Source organism: Oncorhynchus nerka, linkage group LG25 (assembly GCF_034236695.1).
Source record: "Oncorhynchus nerka isolate Pitt River linkage group LG25, Oner_Uvic_2.0, whole genome shotgun sequence".
In the NCBI taxonomy this organism is placed as follows: domain Eukaryota; kingdom Metazoa; phylum Chordata; class Actinopteri; order Salmoniformes; family Salmonidae; genus Oncorhynchus; species Oncorhynchus nerka.
This window is the reverse complement of record NC_088420.1, coordinates 48276117-48294408: the sequence shown is the minus strand read 5'-3', so window position 1 is coordinate 48294408 and position 18292 is coordinate 48276117. Positions and strand designations below refer to the sequence as shown.

The window sequence follows — 18292 nt, the reverse complement described above, 5'->3', positions numbered from 1 at the left end:
TCAATGCCATCAGCAAATCGCTTTACTGCTAAGACCAGCTTTTGGTCGGTGTTAAATATCTCTAGTTGCACTGGCTGAAATTGGCATATAGGTGCATGTTTTTTTAAGGACACTTCAGATTTCAACACCTCCTACCTCAGCGCAAGGCAGCTGATGGTAGACAGGTAAATTAACAACCCTTGCACAAAGGTTGGAAAAAAGCAGAGCGCTGGGTTTTACAAGTGAAAATTGCCAATGAGTGTGCGTTTCACACTAGCGCCGCCTTAACGCCAATCGAAAAGTGTCCAGAAAGCAGTCTATTTTTCAAATGTTCTCCTCTTACCAACGTACTCCTCCACATCCCTTACAGAGAAGCTGGAGAGGGGCAGCTTGAGACCAAGTCCATCCAGTTTGGGAACAGTGATGGGGTAGCGGAAGCCCTGCTTCTCCAGGTACTTCTGTGTTACCTGATGGCCCTGCATCTGTACCATGATTTCATCCGCACTGCAACAAAGGAAAGAGGGGCATTTATATTACATTATTGGCAATCTACCGACTAATTCTACAAGATCGTGGCTCCTTCAATACCTGGGAAAGGTCCTGTTCTGCAGCTCTCGTACAAACACAGAGGTCCCTGCTTGCACCGGCCTGCTGCCATCGTCAGGCTCTGTGTAGTCATGCCGGTGCCAGTTGTTACGTTTTTTCACTGGGAAGACAAGACAGCGAGTTGTAAAACTCCTCAACCGTCAGAGTCAATGATCAAACAGAGAAGATACTACACCAAGTTTGCAGGGGTCTGAGGGACATAGAAGTCTTGCATTATGGATCGTCTCCATAAACCATTTCAGAAGATCATAAAGCCCACATTATCTCCAGCCGAACAAGGGCCATCTTCAATCTCAATTTGATGATTACACCATCATTCAATTACCCTAATGCACCCGCCATATGCTCTGTGAGGTCAGACGTCTAGTGGAGAGCCAAATATTAAATCAACCGTGCTGGAGTAATACAAAGTGACAGAGTGTGTGGTGGTACTTACTCAAGGAGGGTCCGTGTTGGACATCACAGTTGGGACAGTGGTAAACATCGATGTCCACGGCATGGTGCTCTTCCACTTGGACACAGCTGGAGAGGGAAGAGAACATTTTGATATTTAGACTCTAGTTTTATGAAATAAGCTGGTTCTCAACACACAACATATCTGTAGTAAATATAGTTTAAACGTAGGGGAGTGATCCAACATCACCCTCCAAATAGAATGGTTTACCAAGAAAACCTTCCAAAAGGACTAATTCGAGGTAAAAAGGATTGATTTGTTATTTCCCATTTGAATCCATTGCACGGACAGGTGACTGATGTTTCGACTTCAAGCTGACGTCTTCCTCAGAGCGACCTGACCATTGCACATAGCTCCTATTTATAGCCTAGTGGCCCATTGAGACAATGTAAAACAATTACAATGATAATAATAAGAGGAAGTGTGTCTCGTTAATCAACAGGCCGTCAAAATGTACATAGGTGATATTTGGGTGTCTGTGAATCCGGAGACAAAACTACTGTTCCTAAATAACTGTTGCAAAATGTAAAATACTACCCCTTCTCATTCAAGAAGGGATCCAGCCAAGTGGTCAACCAACTAGGGTACACATCAACAGCCATCTGTAGTAGGCAGGGATTGGGAGGAAAGGAAAGTCTCAAAGTTGCCATCTTTGAACTTGTCAGCGGTTTTAAGCTTTAGGAATGCAGGAAATCCAAATCTAAGAGGGCTTTATCAAAATCACATAACGAAGTTATAAAAAGATTTCAGCTCACTTCCTTTCACATACAAAACATCCTACCATCCTGATCCATTTGTCAAATAAGGATATCATAATCCACAAGTCATTTTGACTACCTTAGCACCTTTGTTTTCTCAACGTTAACAACTTCAACCCCCTCAATAAAGAGTGAGAACTATAAATCTGTGCTATATCTGAGGTAGCCATTTCAAGCTTCTGCCTCGAACCCTTGGAAACTCTTTTCCACCTGCTCCTCCCTCCTTTATCCCCCCCGCGGACAACTTTGTCAATCACTTTGAAAATTTGAGTCCACTGGTCTCCCTCACACAGAACTATGCTACGCCTTGACCACTTTCTCCCCTCTCTCTCCAGATGACATCCTACAACTAGTGAGGTCTGGCCAACCTGCCCACTCGACTCATCTGATATCAAAAACTATAGACCTGTATCCCTTCTTTCTTTTCTTTCCAAAACACTTGAGCGTGCTGTCTCTGATCAACTTTCTCTTTATCTCTCTCAGAACAATCTTCTTGACCCTTAACTAGGGTTGCACATTTTGGGGAATATTCAGGAGGTGGAAACTTTCCGTGGGAATATATGCAAATAAATACCATTTAAATGTAGATGTTTCTTGCATTGCATATATTTAACAAATCAGATGGAGACAGAAACATTGACCTTTTACCTTATCATAAGTAGACATACTTGCAAATGATTAAATCCTTACAATAGAAATTAAATAAACTGTTTAGTTACGAATTGAACTTTAATTAAATTAGTTGACTCTTCACATGGGATGATTTCACTGAACAACAAAAAGAGAATATTGAATGATCTCCAATGATCCATCGCATCTCCCAAAAACGTTTTCAACATATATCTGCAAAATGAGTCTAGAAACTAAAGCTTTGGATGTCTTCCGCTCAGGCTTCCATGTCATCTCCCTGGACCTCATCAATGTCCACCTCTTGAACATCAGACTCTTAGGCCTCATCTTCACTGTCACTTTCCAACCTTGAGGATGGTTCGTTTTCAGGCTCAAAAAGTTAAACATTTGCCCGGATGACCACCAATTTTTCAACCATTGTATTGGTCAGCCTGTTGCGTGCGTGTTCCCAAACAAGGGCCAGTTGCGCTCTGAGGCGGCTGATGTTGGTGGGATTTGGAGGATGATGGAGGCAACGGGAAAGAGCCTTAGATTCACAAAGTCCCTTCCACCAGGTGGCTGATGAGATATGTTGGCACGACTGCCATATTGCATCTTCATCCCAAAGCCCTTGCTTGGAAGTGTACTTCGTCAGACTGCCAACAACCTTGCCCTAATCCAGGCCAAGGTGGAAAGACACGGTAGTGATGACACCATAGGCCTTGTTGATCTCTGCACCAGACAGGATGCTCTTGCCAGCATACCTAGGGTCTAACATGTACGCTGTGGCGTGTGAGCTTTAGGCAGAAGTCTTCACGCTTTTTGATGTATTTAGAACTGCAGTTTCCTCTGCTTGGAGCAACAGTGAAGTGGGCAGGGCAGTACGGATTTCTCCTCTCACATCTGCAAGCAGAGTCTGAACATCAGACAGGATGACATTGTCTCCCTCAATCCGTGCAATGGCTACTGCTATAGGTTTCAAGCTGCTTACCACTCTCTCCCAAAATACATCATCCAGGAGGATCCTCTTGATGGGGCTGTCCATATGGGCAGACTCTGATATGACCATTTCTTGGAGAGACTCCTTCCCCTCCAGGAGACTGTCAAACATGTTGACAACACCACCCTAACGGGTGTCGCTGGGGCAGCTTCAATGTGATGCTCTTATTCTTCTCACTTTGCTTGGTGAGGTAGATTGCTGCTATAACTTGATGACCCTTCACATACCTAACCATTTCCTTGGCTCTCTTGTATCCATTGTTTTCAGTGACATGATGTCCTTGAGGAGCAGATTCAATGCATGAGCAGCACAGCCAATCGGTGTGATGTGAGGGTAGGCCTCCTCCACTTTAGACCAAGCAGCCTTCATGTTCGCAGCATTGTCGGTCACCAGTGCAAATACCTTCTCTGGTCCAAGGTTATTGATGACTGCCTTCAGCTCATCTGCAATGTAGAGACCGGTGTGTCTGTTGTCCCTTGTGTCTGTGCTCTCGTAGAATACTGGGTGAGGGGTGGAGATGTAGTTCATTATTCCTTGCCTATGAACATTCGACCACCCAATCAGAGATGATTGCAATACATCTGCTTTCTGTATGATTTGCTTGACCTTCACTTGAACTCTGTTGAACTCGGTATCTAGCAAATGAGTAGATAAAGCATGTCTGGTTGGAGGGGTGTATGCTGGGCAAAGAACACTCAGAAATCTCTTCCAACACACATGGCCTGTGAGCATCAGAGGTGAACCAGTTGAATACACGGCTCGAGCAAGACATTCATCAGCATTTCTCTGACTACGTTCCACCATAGAGTTAAAACAACTTCTGATTCCAGGAGGACCATGAGCTGTTGCTATCGATAAGGTGGCTGTTGCTATCGATAAGGTGTCCGATTCATAATTTTCACCTCAAATAGAATAGAGGGAATTTTGTCAGAGGTCGCTTGTTGTGAGCGCTGAGGGAACTTTATGCACTTGGCCAGATGATTCTGCATCTTTGTTGCATTCTTCACACATGATTTGGCACAGTATTTGCAAATGTACACAGCTTTTCCTTCTACATTAGCTGCAGTGAAATGTCTCCACACATCAGATAGTGCCCGTGGTATTTTCCTGTAAAGATTATAAAAATATTCAATACAATTCCACAGCTCAGACAGTGTAGTAGTGTGAGCTCAAATGCATCTCATTCGAGTGCAAGATCTTGAGAATCATCTGTACATGTGATGTAAAAGTGCACTGCGCATGTGATGGAAGATTGCCCTGTGCATGCAGAGGATTGTAATTCCATTGAATTGGAGATAGTTTAACCAAAATATGCCACAAGAACTAGAATTGCCTTGTGTATCCCACAAAAAAAAGTTTATTTGATGAATTTAAGCAAGATTCCCAAAATTCCAGGGCTTAACTTCCCATTGAAAATTTCAGACCCTTTTGCAACTGGTTGGAAGCATGCATAAAATGAACATTGGGTAACACAGGCAGGACCCCGTCCACCCCAAAAAGGTTTCTCATATGACATTGACATGTCACAAAACAAAGCTTTATTCTGCTTATGTCCAACATTCTTTGTACCGTAGAATGCTGAAGTGTGAAAAATATTGACCAGAGTTAGCCTCCTATGCCCTGGGAATGACAGTGGTCCCCCCTCATGGTGTTGTGGTTTAACCTCCTACACAGGCTGATTCGTGGCTCCAGATGTTTGGTCTACTCTGGGACAGTGGTGGTGGGTGGCATCCATTAGGCCACAGAGTGTGGGAACCAGCCCCGCCGGAGCAGCAGTTGAGGTGCCCACATCAAAGCCTCCAGCTCTCCCCTTCCGCCAGGCTGGACGGAACACTGGTGTGAGGGGAGGGTGCCACAGGTTAAGGTGGAGGAGAGCAGAGGACCAGCCAATAGGCTGAAAACAAACAGTTTCTGTTCAGTGCCCAGAGGCGGGCCTGGGAGCAGTTCTAGCTGATATCTGCTTTGATCTGAGCGTAATTGCAGGAAACAAGGGAAGCAGTAAACAGAGAGTAGAGGGTCAATTCACTTACAACATGTAGTGTATACCAACTTAAATTGTCATGTGAATCCATAATAAAATCAGTTGTATTTGTTATGTTCATTACTATGTGGTCCTTGTGAATTATTGTTGTGTGTTCCTTTTGATACACCTTATATGTCCTACGGGAGCCTCCGTACCTGCCTGCGCTAAACAGTTATGTTAGTTCACGAACGTGAGGAGAGTTGAAGCTAGAATACCCGAGCAGTTTCTAAAGAATTTAGCTAGTCTCGTTTATCTACATAATAGTATTCTCTTGAGAAATCGGAGTTCCTCAAGTTTCCCAGCCATAGTCTGCCTAAACTACATGCCTATGATCGAAAACAATACAAGTAGGCTGCAATTCTTTTCAAATATGTAGCCTATTTGGCTGAAACCTTAGCTTACAGCTCAATACAATTGAAACTACATATTTAGTCTACTTAGGAAAGATCATAACAATTCCTCCAATTCCTTTTCAACAAACGACTGACTCAATTTATCTGCTTATTTTACCAGCAGTGCAGCAAGTAGACGTGAGAAGAATAGACTTGATTTCTAATTTGACGAGCTGATGCCGTACACACACGCAGCCAGTCTATTCTCTCATTCATCATGTGCATTTTAATTCCAGCGTGTAACTGTCCAAACATTTTTTATATAGTACCAGTCAAAAGCTTGGAATCATTCAATGGTTTTTCTTTATTTCTACATTGTAGAATAATTGTGAAGACAAAACTATGAACACATATGGAATCATGTAGTAACCAACAACAACAAAAAAGTGTTAAACAAATCAAAATATATTTTAGATTATTCAAAGTAGCCACCCTTTGCACTCTTGGCATTCTCTCAACCAGCTTCATGAGGTAACCAAGATGGAGTAGCAGTGGGATGTCTGTTTTGATTGTCTTGTCCCATCCGGTCCCTTGTATATATCGTTTTTCTTCGTATATATCGTTTTTCTTCGTATATATTTTTTATCTCATTTTCCACCTACGGACTGAACATACTCTCCTGCAACCCACCTAAACCAATGTGGTATGGATCTGCCATTTTTTACACTTTAGAACCGGAACCCCTAGCTACTAGTCAGTTAGCCACTGCTAGTGGTTATCACTGTTAACTTGGACATCACCAGTTAGCCTGGAGCTAGCCTCGAGCTTGGCCCATCTCCCAGCTAGGTGAAGAAATCCATCGGATAATTCCTGGGCTTCAATTACCTCTTTTGCCAATTGGCCTGGACCCCTTGCTGCCGACGCGGAGCCCCGCCAATCCATCACAACTGGTCTGCTGACATAACCGTCCGACGGGGTTTCAACAGGCTCTCCCGTTGCGACGTCCACCTGAGGCCCATCTGCTAGCTCCAGCCTGCAAGCAGTCTGAATCACCGTGCTTCCAGCACGCCTAGCTACTCACTGGACCCTATGGTCACTCGGCTACACATGCCTCTGCCTAATGTCAATATGCCTCGTCTATTGCTGTTTTGGTTAGTAATTTTTGTCTTATTTCACTGTAGAGCCTCCAGCCCTGCTAAATATGCCTTAGCTAGCACTTATGTTCCACCCCCAAAACATGCAGTGACCGCACCTGGCTTAAATGGTGTCTCTAGAGACAAAACCTCTCTCACTGTCACTCAATGCCTAGGCTTACCTCACTGTACTCACATCCTACCATACCCTTCCTTGTCTGTACATTATGCCTTGAATCTATTCTTCCGCGCCCAGAAACCTGCTCCTTTTACTCTCTGTTCCGAAAGGACTAGACAACCATTTTTTTTTTTTTTTTACTTTAGCCGTACTCTTGTCCTACTCCTCCGTTCCTCTGGTGATGTAGAGGTTAACCCAGGCCCTGCAGCCACCAGCATCACTCCCATTCCACAAGCACTCTCATTTGTTGACTTCTGTAACCGTAAAAGCATTGGTTTCATGCATGTTAACATTAGAAGCCTCCTCCCTAAGTTTGTTTTATTCATTGATTTAGCACACGCCAACCCAGATGTCCTAGCCGTATCTGAATCCTGGTTTAGGAAGGCCACCAAGAATCCTGAAATTTTCATCCCTAACTAACATTTTCAAACAAGATAGAACTGCCAAAAGGGGGCAGTGTTGCAATCTACTGCAGAGTTAGCCTGCAGAGTTCTGTCATACTATCCAGTTCTGTGACCTAACAATTCGAGCTTCTACTTTTAAAAATCCACCTTCCCAGAAATAAATCTTTCACCATTGCCGCTTCTTATAGACCCCCCAGCGGTGCCCTGGACACCATATTTGAACTGATCACCCCCCATCTATCTTCAGAGTTCATCCTATTAGGAGACCTAAACTGGGACATGCTTAACACCCCGGCCATCCTACAATCGAAGCTAGATGCCTTCAATCTCACGCAAATTAATCAAGGAACCTATCAGGTACAACCCTAAATCCAAAACCATGGGCAATCTCTTTTTTTTTGTAACAGTATTTTTATTGAAATTTCACAATTTTCACCCATATTAAGAGATACAACAACAGAGACAAAGCACACAGAACAAAAAGAAAAACAGCCCCCACTTACCCATATCTACGTGCATATACATACACATACATACATACCCATACATACACACATATACATATACCCATGCATATACATACACATACATACCCATACATACACACATATACATATACCCATGCATATACATACACATACATACATACCCATACATATACCCATGCATATACCCACACATATGCATACATACACGCACGCACGCACACACATATACACACCCATACATACGTACACCATTTTCCTCTCCCCGCTCTGTGCTTCTCTCACCCCATCACCATCATTGCGTCCCTCAATACATACATTTTAAACAAACTTACAAACAGAAATTAAACAAAAAAGCTCAGTTTAAACCAAGAGGTTAGGTTCCACACATGGAACGTACAGTGTAGTTCTGAAATACATAGATCCCCGCCATTCTAAGAGAATCCTTGCAGCATAATAGCTGATACCTCAGGTTCTAGGTAATTTAGATAAGGTTCCCATACTTTGTAGAACTGGTCTGTTTTAGAATGCAATGTACATGTCAGATATTCCAGAGGCACCCATTCAAATAGTATCTTATGCCAGTCTTTAATAGAAGGAACCTTATCACTAATCCACTGTAAAAAGGATGTTTTTCCTCGCTGCGAAGGTAAGGATGTTGTAAAGCCTTCTTTTACAGACAGAAGTAACATGCCTACTAGGGAGACCTAACAGTAAAGAAACTGGGTCCAATTCTAGATCAACCCCTAGGATCTTTTCAATTTCTTGCAGAACACCAGACCAGTATCTTTGTATTTTGTTACATGACCATAAACAATGTGTTAGGGTGCCTGTTTCAGTTTTTTATTTAAGACACTGAGGAGAAGAGGAAGTGGGGCTAAAAGCATGTCTGCGATTTGGGGATATATGCAATCTGTGTATTATTCTTAATTGGATTACTCTAGTACGATTACATATATATATTGTTTTTACATATCTCCAAATGTCCTCCCACATCTCTTCGTCAATAGTAACAGACAATTCTTTCTCCTACACTTGTTTCACCCTCTGTGTGTTGACAGCAGAAAAGGACCTTAATTAATTAAAGTATCATAAAACAGACTTAGAGACATTTTCCATTGTGGGAAAAAAGCATTCTTTCAATGACAGACACATCAGTAAACCAATTAAGGTGGTGCTCTTCAGAATATAATGTCTTACTTGTAGGAAGCGGAAAAAGTCCTGCTTTGGGAGTCGATATTTCTCGACCATCTGCTCAAATGACAATAGAATCTTATCAGCAAATAAGTCATTTAGCCTGCGTATGCCCTTATTAAGCCAAAAGTTAAAGCCAGCATCCAGCAATCCTGGATTGAAATCTGGGTTGGTAAGAATTGGGGTAAGAGCAGAGGTTAGTTTGGACCTTCCCAGGAAGCGTTGAACTGACCTCCATGCTTTGAGTTAAGTGTAACGGGATTATTGCAGTGATCTTCTACAGACTTGAAACTTCTGAAAAATAAAAGTTCCTGTAAAGGGTATTTTGAAAGAGAAGTCTCAATGTCTAACCAAATAGAGGAGTCATCATTTGTGATCCAGTCAGAAATATAACAAAGGTGGGCACACCATTGATAGAACTTGATATTGGGCAGGTCCAAGCCGCCCATAGAACTTGGCAGCTGCAATATTGCCATCTTAAGTCTTGGCTTGCGTTTACTCCATATAAAGGAACTTAGCCATCCATTTACATCCTTTATTACCTTATTGGGGAGTAATACTGGGATCATTTGGATTGGGTAAAGTAGTCTAGGTAAAACGTTCATTTTCAGGAGGGATATTCTACCCAACCAAGAAATGGGAGAGAGTTCCAGCGCTCCAGATCCTGTCTTATTGTATCAAACAAGGGAACAAAATTGGCTTTGTACATTAGCTGGAATTTAGGAGTTACAAATATACCCAGATACATGAAACCTGAGGGAGACCATTTAAAAGGGAAGGGGGGAGAAGTATTAGGTACAGAGTGTAGGCTACCAAGTGGCATAGCCTCTGACTTAGTTAGGTTAATCTTGTAGCCTGAGAATTCACTGAATAATTCAATTATATTAATGAGAGATGTAATTGAAGTCTCGGGACTAGAGATGAATATCAGGACATCATCAGCATACAAGCTTATTTTATGGTGAACATCACCAATGAGCAGCCCCTGTATAGCAGGCGTTACCCTGATGGCCTCGGCCAGTGGTTCCATAACGAGTGCAAAGAGGAGGGGGGATAAAGGACAGCCCTGTCTGGTACCTCTGTGTATAGAGAAGCTATTTGACCGTAGCCCATTAGTTAGGACAGCAGCCTGAGGATCATCATACAAAACTTTCACCCATTTTATAAAGTTGTCCCCCAGACCAAATTTATTTAGAGCAAATAATAGGTAAGACCACTCCACACGATCAAATGCTTTCTCAGCATCTAGGGAGAGCACAAGACCATCTACAGCACTTTGTTGGTAGGCTTGAATTACATTAAGAAGCCGCCTGACGTTGTTGCATGACTTACGGCCCCTAATGAAGCCAGTTTGGTCTCCTTTCACAATTAGTGGCAATGAGTCCTCTAATCTTGTGGCTAGAATTTTAGAAAGCAATTTTCTATCCACATTCAGAAGGGAAATTGGTCTGTACGAGGAACAAGACTCTGGACATTTTCCCTTTTTGAGAATAAGTGAAATGTTGGCTTCTCTCAGCGTTTGAGGGAGTTGGTCATTTGAAAATGAGTGGTTAAACATATCACGCAATGGCTCAAGGATCAGGCCATGGAACTCTTTATAGAACTCACTACAAAACCCGTCTGGTCCTGGGGCCTTACCATTTTGCAGATTCTTAATTGCGAACATTATCTCTTCCTTGGTAATAGGGGCATTAAGGAGGGACCTCTGTTCTTCGGAGATAGTAGGGAGCTCAATCTTACCAAAGAAGTTCTCCATTAATTTGGGTGCATCCTTTGGCAGTTCTGAGGCATAAAGGTTTGTATAAAATTTCTTAAATGAGTCACTTATCAATTTATTTTCATGTAAATGATTACCATCAGAATCAGTAATAGTAGCAATTGACTGAGAGTCAGCCCTCTTTTTAGCTAGGTATGCCAAGTACTTTCCTGGCTTATCGCCATGTTCATATAGCTTTTGCCTGACAAATCTCATTTTCTTTTCAGCGTCCTGTGTTAGGAGAGAGTCTAGCGTTGATCTAATGACTGATATTTCCTTTAATAGGGCAGGAGTGGGCGTTTTAATGTAGTCCTTCTCTTTAGTTCCTAATTCACCCTCTAACATTTTTGCTTTTCCCGCTTTTCCGTCTCTTAGTAGCTGTGTATGACATAATCAGACCCCTGGCATACGCTTTACAGGTCTCCCAAAGGAGCGAGGGGTTATCTGTTGATTGAGAGTTAATAGAGAAAAATGCTTTAAACTCTGTTATAAAGTATGATGTGAATGTATGGTCTTTAAGAATGGTTGTGTTCAACCTCCAATGTCTTGACCGATTGAATGCCCCGTTGAGTTTTATGTCCAGGATCACCTCAGCATGATCAGATATGACTATGCTTCCTATCCTAGCAGATAAAACAGACTGCAAAGACGTCTTGGGCATAAAAAAAGAATCTATTCTAGTCTGACATCCATGAGGTGCAGAGAAAAAAGTGAACTCTCTGTTGGAGGGATGGAAAGCTCTCCAGACATCCGCATACCCCAGATCATCACAAATAGCTTTAAGTGACTTAGCTTGAGGAGAGAGTGAAGCTATACCACTGGGAAACTTATCAATAAGGGGGTTCAACAAGCAGTTAAAATCTCCTCCAACCACTGCAGTGTCTGAGTTTAATTCTGAAAAGTCTAGAAATGCCTTAGTGAGGAAATCAGGGGGGTGAGCAGGGGGGAAGTAAATGTTCATTATGGAAATGTTCTGCCCTTGTAAAGTACCATTAATTATAACAAAGCGACCAAATTTATCTTTCACACAATTCAAGACCTTAAGTGGTAAGTTCTTTTTCACCAGAATTGCTACACCTCTACTTCTGGATGTAAATGATGAGAAAAACACTTGACCAAACCCTCCTTGTTGTAATTTCAGGTGCTCCTTATCATCCAAATGGGTTTCTTGCAACAGTGCAATATCAATATTTTCTTTTTTCAAAAAAGACTATACTTTCTTCCTCTTAATGGGGTTATAGAACCCTCTAATGTTCCACGTACATACACGCAGTCTGTTATCTGCCATTGTATCTTGACCATTCAATATTCAGACTGGATCCTACTGTAAAAGTGGGGTGGTACCTTTTTCCATGTGTTGAACTCTCCTCTATCTCACTGAGCATAAACAAAAAATATGAACCCTGAATTCGAACTATACTAAACCCAAAAATTAAACATGTAAAATTCCAAAAGGGGGTTTTCCCACTAGCTAACATGCAGGGGATTTCAACTCTCCAATGTAGACTCTTAAGTCCGCATTGCCGCTCAATAGCCTCATCCTTTATATATATGGAAAAGAAAATCAATAGAAGAAGATTGAGGCTCTTCCACCTAAAACCAAGCCTGGGCACCAATATGGATTCACACATATCTCAGCCTGAGCTATAGCGGCTATTACTTTAGCAAGAAAAATAATAAAGTTACGAATATTACTGAGCCGGAGTACGTGGGGACTCACACCACTGTTTCGTGATCAGATTCAACTAAAAATAAGCAAAGTTATTCAATGCTGTGGAGGTGCAGCTTAAAGTTATTTACCCGAGAGAGTCAATAAACGCAGCAGCCTCTTCAGGTGTGTAGAGCTTTTTAGGTGATCCGTTGACCATAATCTTCAATGTGGCCGGGTACAACAGTGCATAGTCCATCTTCATTCTCCTGAGTCGAGCCTTCGCCTCATCAAACGCTTTGCGTCTTCGTACAACCGCTGTGGAATAATCATTGAAGAATGAGACCTTTGGACCTTTATGTTGACTACCATCAGAGCCGATGTTTCTAGCCGCATCCATGACGCGCTGCTTGTCGGTGAAGTTGTGGAACTTTATAACCACCGGCCGTGGGCGTTGATTGGGGCCCGGTATCGGTGCTTGAGAGCGATGGGCTCTGTCCAGCTTCACACGACCAGCCTTAGTGTCCATTTGTAGGTAGCCAGGGATCCATTCCTCAAAGAATTTTACTGAACGTGTCCCTTCAGAATTTTCCGGGAGTCCCACAACAAGAATATTGCATCTGCGTCCTCGATTATCCAAGTCGTCAATGTGCTCCGCCATTTCGCGCACCTGTTTCTCAAGTGCTTTTATCTTAGCGTCCATAGATGTAGTTGAAGTTTCCACTGCAGCAATTCTTCCTTCCGCCTCAACAACACGTTTCACAACGCTCTGTATTTCAGCTGAATGGCCTGCTATTGCTTCCAAGACCGTTCTTATCTTAGCATCGATCACTTTAGTAATGTTATCAGTCATCTTTTGAATCATCAGGTCCATTGTGCCCGGGTCCGCAATGGTGTTAGCTTCGCTAACGTTAGCTAGCTCCTCATGCACATCCACAGGGGTGGTGGTTTTGGTCGACTTCTTAGTAGTTCTATTGGGCATGTTGTCGGAGATTTTTGCGAAATAGTCGTCAAGACTCATTATATGGTAACTTATTTAGCCAATTCTACCACTTTTTCAAGCTAGGAGATTAATGTAAGAATATAAATTTACGAATGCCACGAGAGCTCGCTGAAACACCGTGTTCTCTCTACGGCGCCATTTTGTCCCCCCATGGGCAATCTCTTAAGAGATCATCCTGACCAACTTGCCCTCTAAATACACCTCTGCTGTCTTCAACCAGGATCTCAGCGATCACTGCCTCATTACCTGCGTGCGTTATGGGTCCGCGGTCAAATGACCACCCCTCATCACTGTCAAACACTCCTTAAAACACTTCCGAGTCAGGTCGTTGAGAAAGGCCTGCTCGCTTGTATCCTTGAAGAACATTGACCTCATCTCATCAGTAGAGGATGTCTGGTTGCTCTTCAAAAGTGTTTTCCTCTCCATCTTAAATAAGCATGCCCTATAAAAAAAATTTGAACTAAGAACAGATACAGCCCTTGGTTCACCCCAGACTTGACTGCCCTTGACCAGCACAAAAACATCCTGTGGCGTACTGCATTCGCATCAAATAGCCCCCGCGATATGCAACTTTTCAGGGAAGTCGGGAACCAATATTCTCAGTCAGTTAGGAAAGCTAAGGCTAGCAATTCCAAAAAGTTTTGGGACACTGTAAAGTCCATGGAGAATAAAAGCACATCCTCCCAGATGCCCACTGCACTGAGGATAGGAAAACAGTGTCACCACCGATAAATCTACAATCATTTCAAAGCATTTTTCCACGGCTGGCCATGCTTTCCACCTGGCTACCCCTACCCCGGCCAACGTCTGATCCACCTCTACGCAGATCACACCATTCTGTATACATCTGGCCCTTCTTTGGACACTGTGCTAACAAACCTCCAAACGAGCTTCAACGCCATACAACACTCCTTCTGTGGCCTCAAACTGCTCTTAAAATGCTAGTAAAACTAAGTTCATGCTCTTCAACCGATTGCTGCCCGCACCCTCCCGCACGACTAGCATCACTACTCTGGACGGTTCTGACCTAGAATAATGTGGACAACTACAAATACCTAGGTGTCTGGTTAGACTGTAAACTCTCCTTCCAGACTCACATTAAGCATCTCCAATCCAAAGTTAAATCTAGAATCGGCTTCCTATTTCGCAACAAAGCCTCCTTCACTCATGCTGCCAAACATACCCTCGTAAAACCGACTATCCTACCGATCCTTGACTTCAATGTCATTTACAAAATAGCCCAACACTCTACTCAGCAAACTGGATGTAGTCTATCACAGTGCCATCCGTTTATTCACCAAAGCCCCATATACTACCCACCACTGTGACTTGTATGCTCTCGGCTGGCCCTCGCTACATATCTTTCGCCAAACCCACTGGCTCCAGGTCATCTATAAGTCTTAGCTAGGTAAAGCACCGCCTTATCTCACCTCACTGGTCACCATATTAACACTCACCCGTAGGACGCGCTCCAGCAGGTATATTGCACTGGTCACCCCCAAAGCCAACACTTACTTTGGCTGCCTTTCCTTCCAGTTCTCTGCTGCCAATGACTGGAACGAATTGCAAAAATCACTGAAGCTAGAGTCTTATATCTCCCTCTCGAACTTTAAGTATCAGCTGTCAGAGCAGCTTACCGATCACTGTACCTGTACACAGCCAGCAAATCTGTAAATAGCACACAACTACCTCCTCCCCATATTATTACTTACCCTCTTGCTCTTTTGCACCCCAGTATCACCACTTGCACATCATCGTCTGCACATCTATCACTCCAGTATCAATGCTAAATTGTAATTATTTTCACCTCTAAGGCCTATTTATTGCCTACCTCCCTACATTTGCACACACTGTACATAGAAAAATCATTTTTTTTGTGTTATTGACTGTACGTTTGTTTATGTGTAACTCTGTTGTTGTTTTTGGCCGCACTGCTTTGCTTTATCTTGACCAGGTTGCAGTTGTAAATGAGGACTTGTTCTCAACTGGCCTACCTGGTTAAATAAAGGTGAAATAAAAATAAATAAAATCACCCGGAATGCATTTCAATTAACAGGTGTGCCTTGTTAAAAAGTTAATTATGGAATTTATTTCCTCCAAGTGCAGTCGCAAAAACCAGCAAACGCTATGATAAAACTGGCTCTCATGAGGAACACTACAGTAAAGGAAGACCCAGAGTTACTTCTGCTGCAGAGGATAAGTTCATTAGAAATTGCAGCCCAAATAAATGCTTCACAGAGTTCAAGTAACAAACATCAACTGTTCAGAGGAGACTGTGTGAAAACAGGCCTTCATGGTCGGATTTCTGCAAAGAAACCACTACTAAAGGACACCAATAAGAAGAAGAAACACGAGCAATGGACATTAGACCGGTGGAAATATGTCCATTGGTCTGATGAGTCCAAATGTGAGATTTTTTGTTCCAACCCAGTATCTTTGTGAGATGCAGAGTAGGTGAACAGATGATCTCCGCATGAGTGGTTCCCACCGTGAAACATGGAGGAGGTGGTGTGATGGTGCTTTGCTGGTGACACTGTCAGTGATTTATTTAGAATTCAAGGCACACTTAATCTGCATGGCTACAACAGCATTCTGCAGCGATACGCCACCCCATCTGGTTTGAGCTTAGTGGGACTGTCATTTGTTTTTCAACAGGACAATGACCCAAAACACACCTCCAGGCTGTGTAAGGGATATTTGACCAAGGAGAGTGATGCATCAGATGACCTGGCCTCCACAATAACCAGACCTCAACTCAATTGAGATGGTTTGGGATGAGTTGGACCACAAAGTGAAGGAAAAGCAGCCAACAAGTGCTCAGCATGTGGGAACTCCAAGATTGTTGGAAAAGCAATCCTCATCAAGCTGGTTGAGAGAATGCCAAGAGTGTACAAAGCTGTCAAGGCAAAGGGTGGTTACTTTGAAGAATCTAAAGTATATTTTGATTTGTTTAACACTTTGTTTACTACATGATTCCATGTGTTATTTCATAGTTTTGGTGTCTTCACTATTATTCTACAATGTAGAAAATAGTCAAAACAAAGAAAAACCCTTGAATGAGTAGGCGTGTCCAAACTTTTGACTGGTACTGTAGATTTTTACAGACAGAATGATGAAAAAAGTATTTATCCACAATGGACAAGTCTGGTCCTGTAGTGTCTTAACAAAATATTTACGCAGACTTCATCCAGTGTCCACAATAACTGGTTTGCGTGATATACACATATGTTCATATTTAATGAGACGACATCACCTTATTTGCATATTTAGTTAAATATATATAAGTCATTTGTGTCTACATTCAGCTGGTAAAAGTTGATTGTGATATGATTAGGGGGGTTGTAGTATCTGGCCTTAAGAGAGAGTCTGCCAGACTCTTGATGACAACACCACTGATTTGTCAGCTTATTGCACCTAAAGAGTCCACATCTTCAGAACATAGCCCCACTGAAAACCGGGTAACTAATCACACAGTGGCAGTGTGTGTTATTGAGAATGTCTGGCTCTGAGAGACGGTCCGGAACTGACTACAAACCACACACCCTCTCCCTACGTCATGACTGCAGTTGTGCATTGGAACAGTGGGCCCTGTATTCTCACACTGCTACTTCCACTCACTATTACGGAGTGTGAAGGACACAGAGCTAATAATGACTCACAGCTCCCTTTGTTGCAGAGCAGGCTTATGATGAAACAACCACCCTCTCAGGAAACACATTAGTCACCAGGCAACCCGGTAATTATGTCAGAGTAGGCTTAGGCCTAACCTAAAAGAAGTGAAACAGAACAAATCAAAATAGTACGGGGCAGAAGAAATTAAGCGCAACTACAGACAACTGTACTCAACACCATTTCAGGCTCACCTCCAACCCGAGCCAGTGACGTTCTTCTGTTACTAGGCTATAGCATTCTGCCTTTGTTTTCATCTCCTCTTCAGACATGGAGAGAATGATGCCACTTTCTCAGTCATGCAGCTCACTCCTGTGGCTAGGAGTCTCTAGCCTAGCGGAAGGAAGCCAAACACAGCAAGATCACCAGCACCTCACTGAGAGCGACTAATCAGTGAGCTTACAGAGGCAGACGAAGAAAGGAGCATGATGGGAGCAATGAGCATGTGATGGAGATCCAGAGGTGAGCTCCATCCTTTCCTGGTGTCGTGGTTACCCCCAGTCTCTAAAACGTAACCACATGTAACATATGGATTTGCATTAGTATACGCATCAAAAAGCCCAACGCAAAGTTAAAACCTCACTTTTCTATTTTTCGAGTCATTACATAAAACATTTTGAGGGGGCAACGTGTTAGAGGACCCAGCCAGTCAGTCTATTCCCTACAAGGTACTTTGACATATCTTCAAAATGTATCACTTCAAATTAAACCTAATCGTGTGCCTTCATGACTACTGGTTTCAATTAAATTCAGCCAACTTTATATTTTATGAATTTACCGTTACAAATTAGCTTGCAAAGTTGCTAGCCAAATAACGTTAGCCCTACTAACCCTACTACGTTAGCATTGCATGAGTCAGCCAGCAGCTTTCAACACCTAGCTAGCTAATTTACAGCTTTAATAGTGAATTGAGCCACATTAAAGTACACCAAAGTTTTGGAGATACATAATGTCACCTAAATCAGTTATATGCATTATCTTAGCCAACAAGCTAGTCAGCCATCTGACATCATTAACTATTTTAGTCTGCTAACTAGCCTAGCCAGCCAACCACCACAATC

At 42.7% G+C, this 18292-nt stretch overlaps 1 protein-coding gene across 1 annotated transcript in view; it reads right to left on the bottom strand.

The window, feature by feature from the left end:
• The window catches only part of kdm7ab (lysine (K)-specific demethylase 7Ab), a 47719-nt gene that overhangs the window by 14297 nt on the left and 15130 nt on the right, over window positions 1–18292 (bottom strand). Inside the window, 3 exon segments of the mRNA XM_065009812.1 lie at window positions 323–483; window positions 568–685; window positions 1022–1107. Of these exon segments, the coding sequence (XP_064865884.1) occupies window positions 323–483; window positions 568–685; window positions 1022–1107 (365 nt within the window).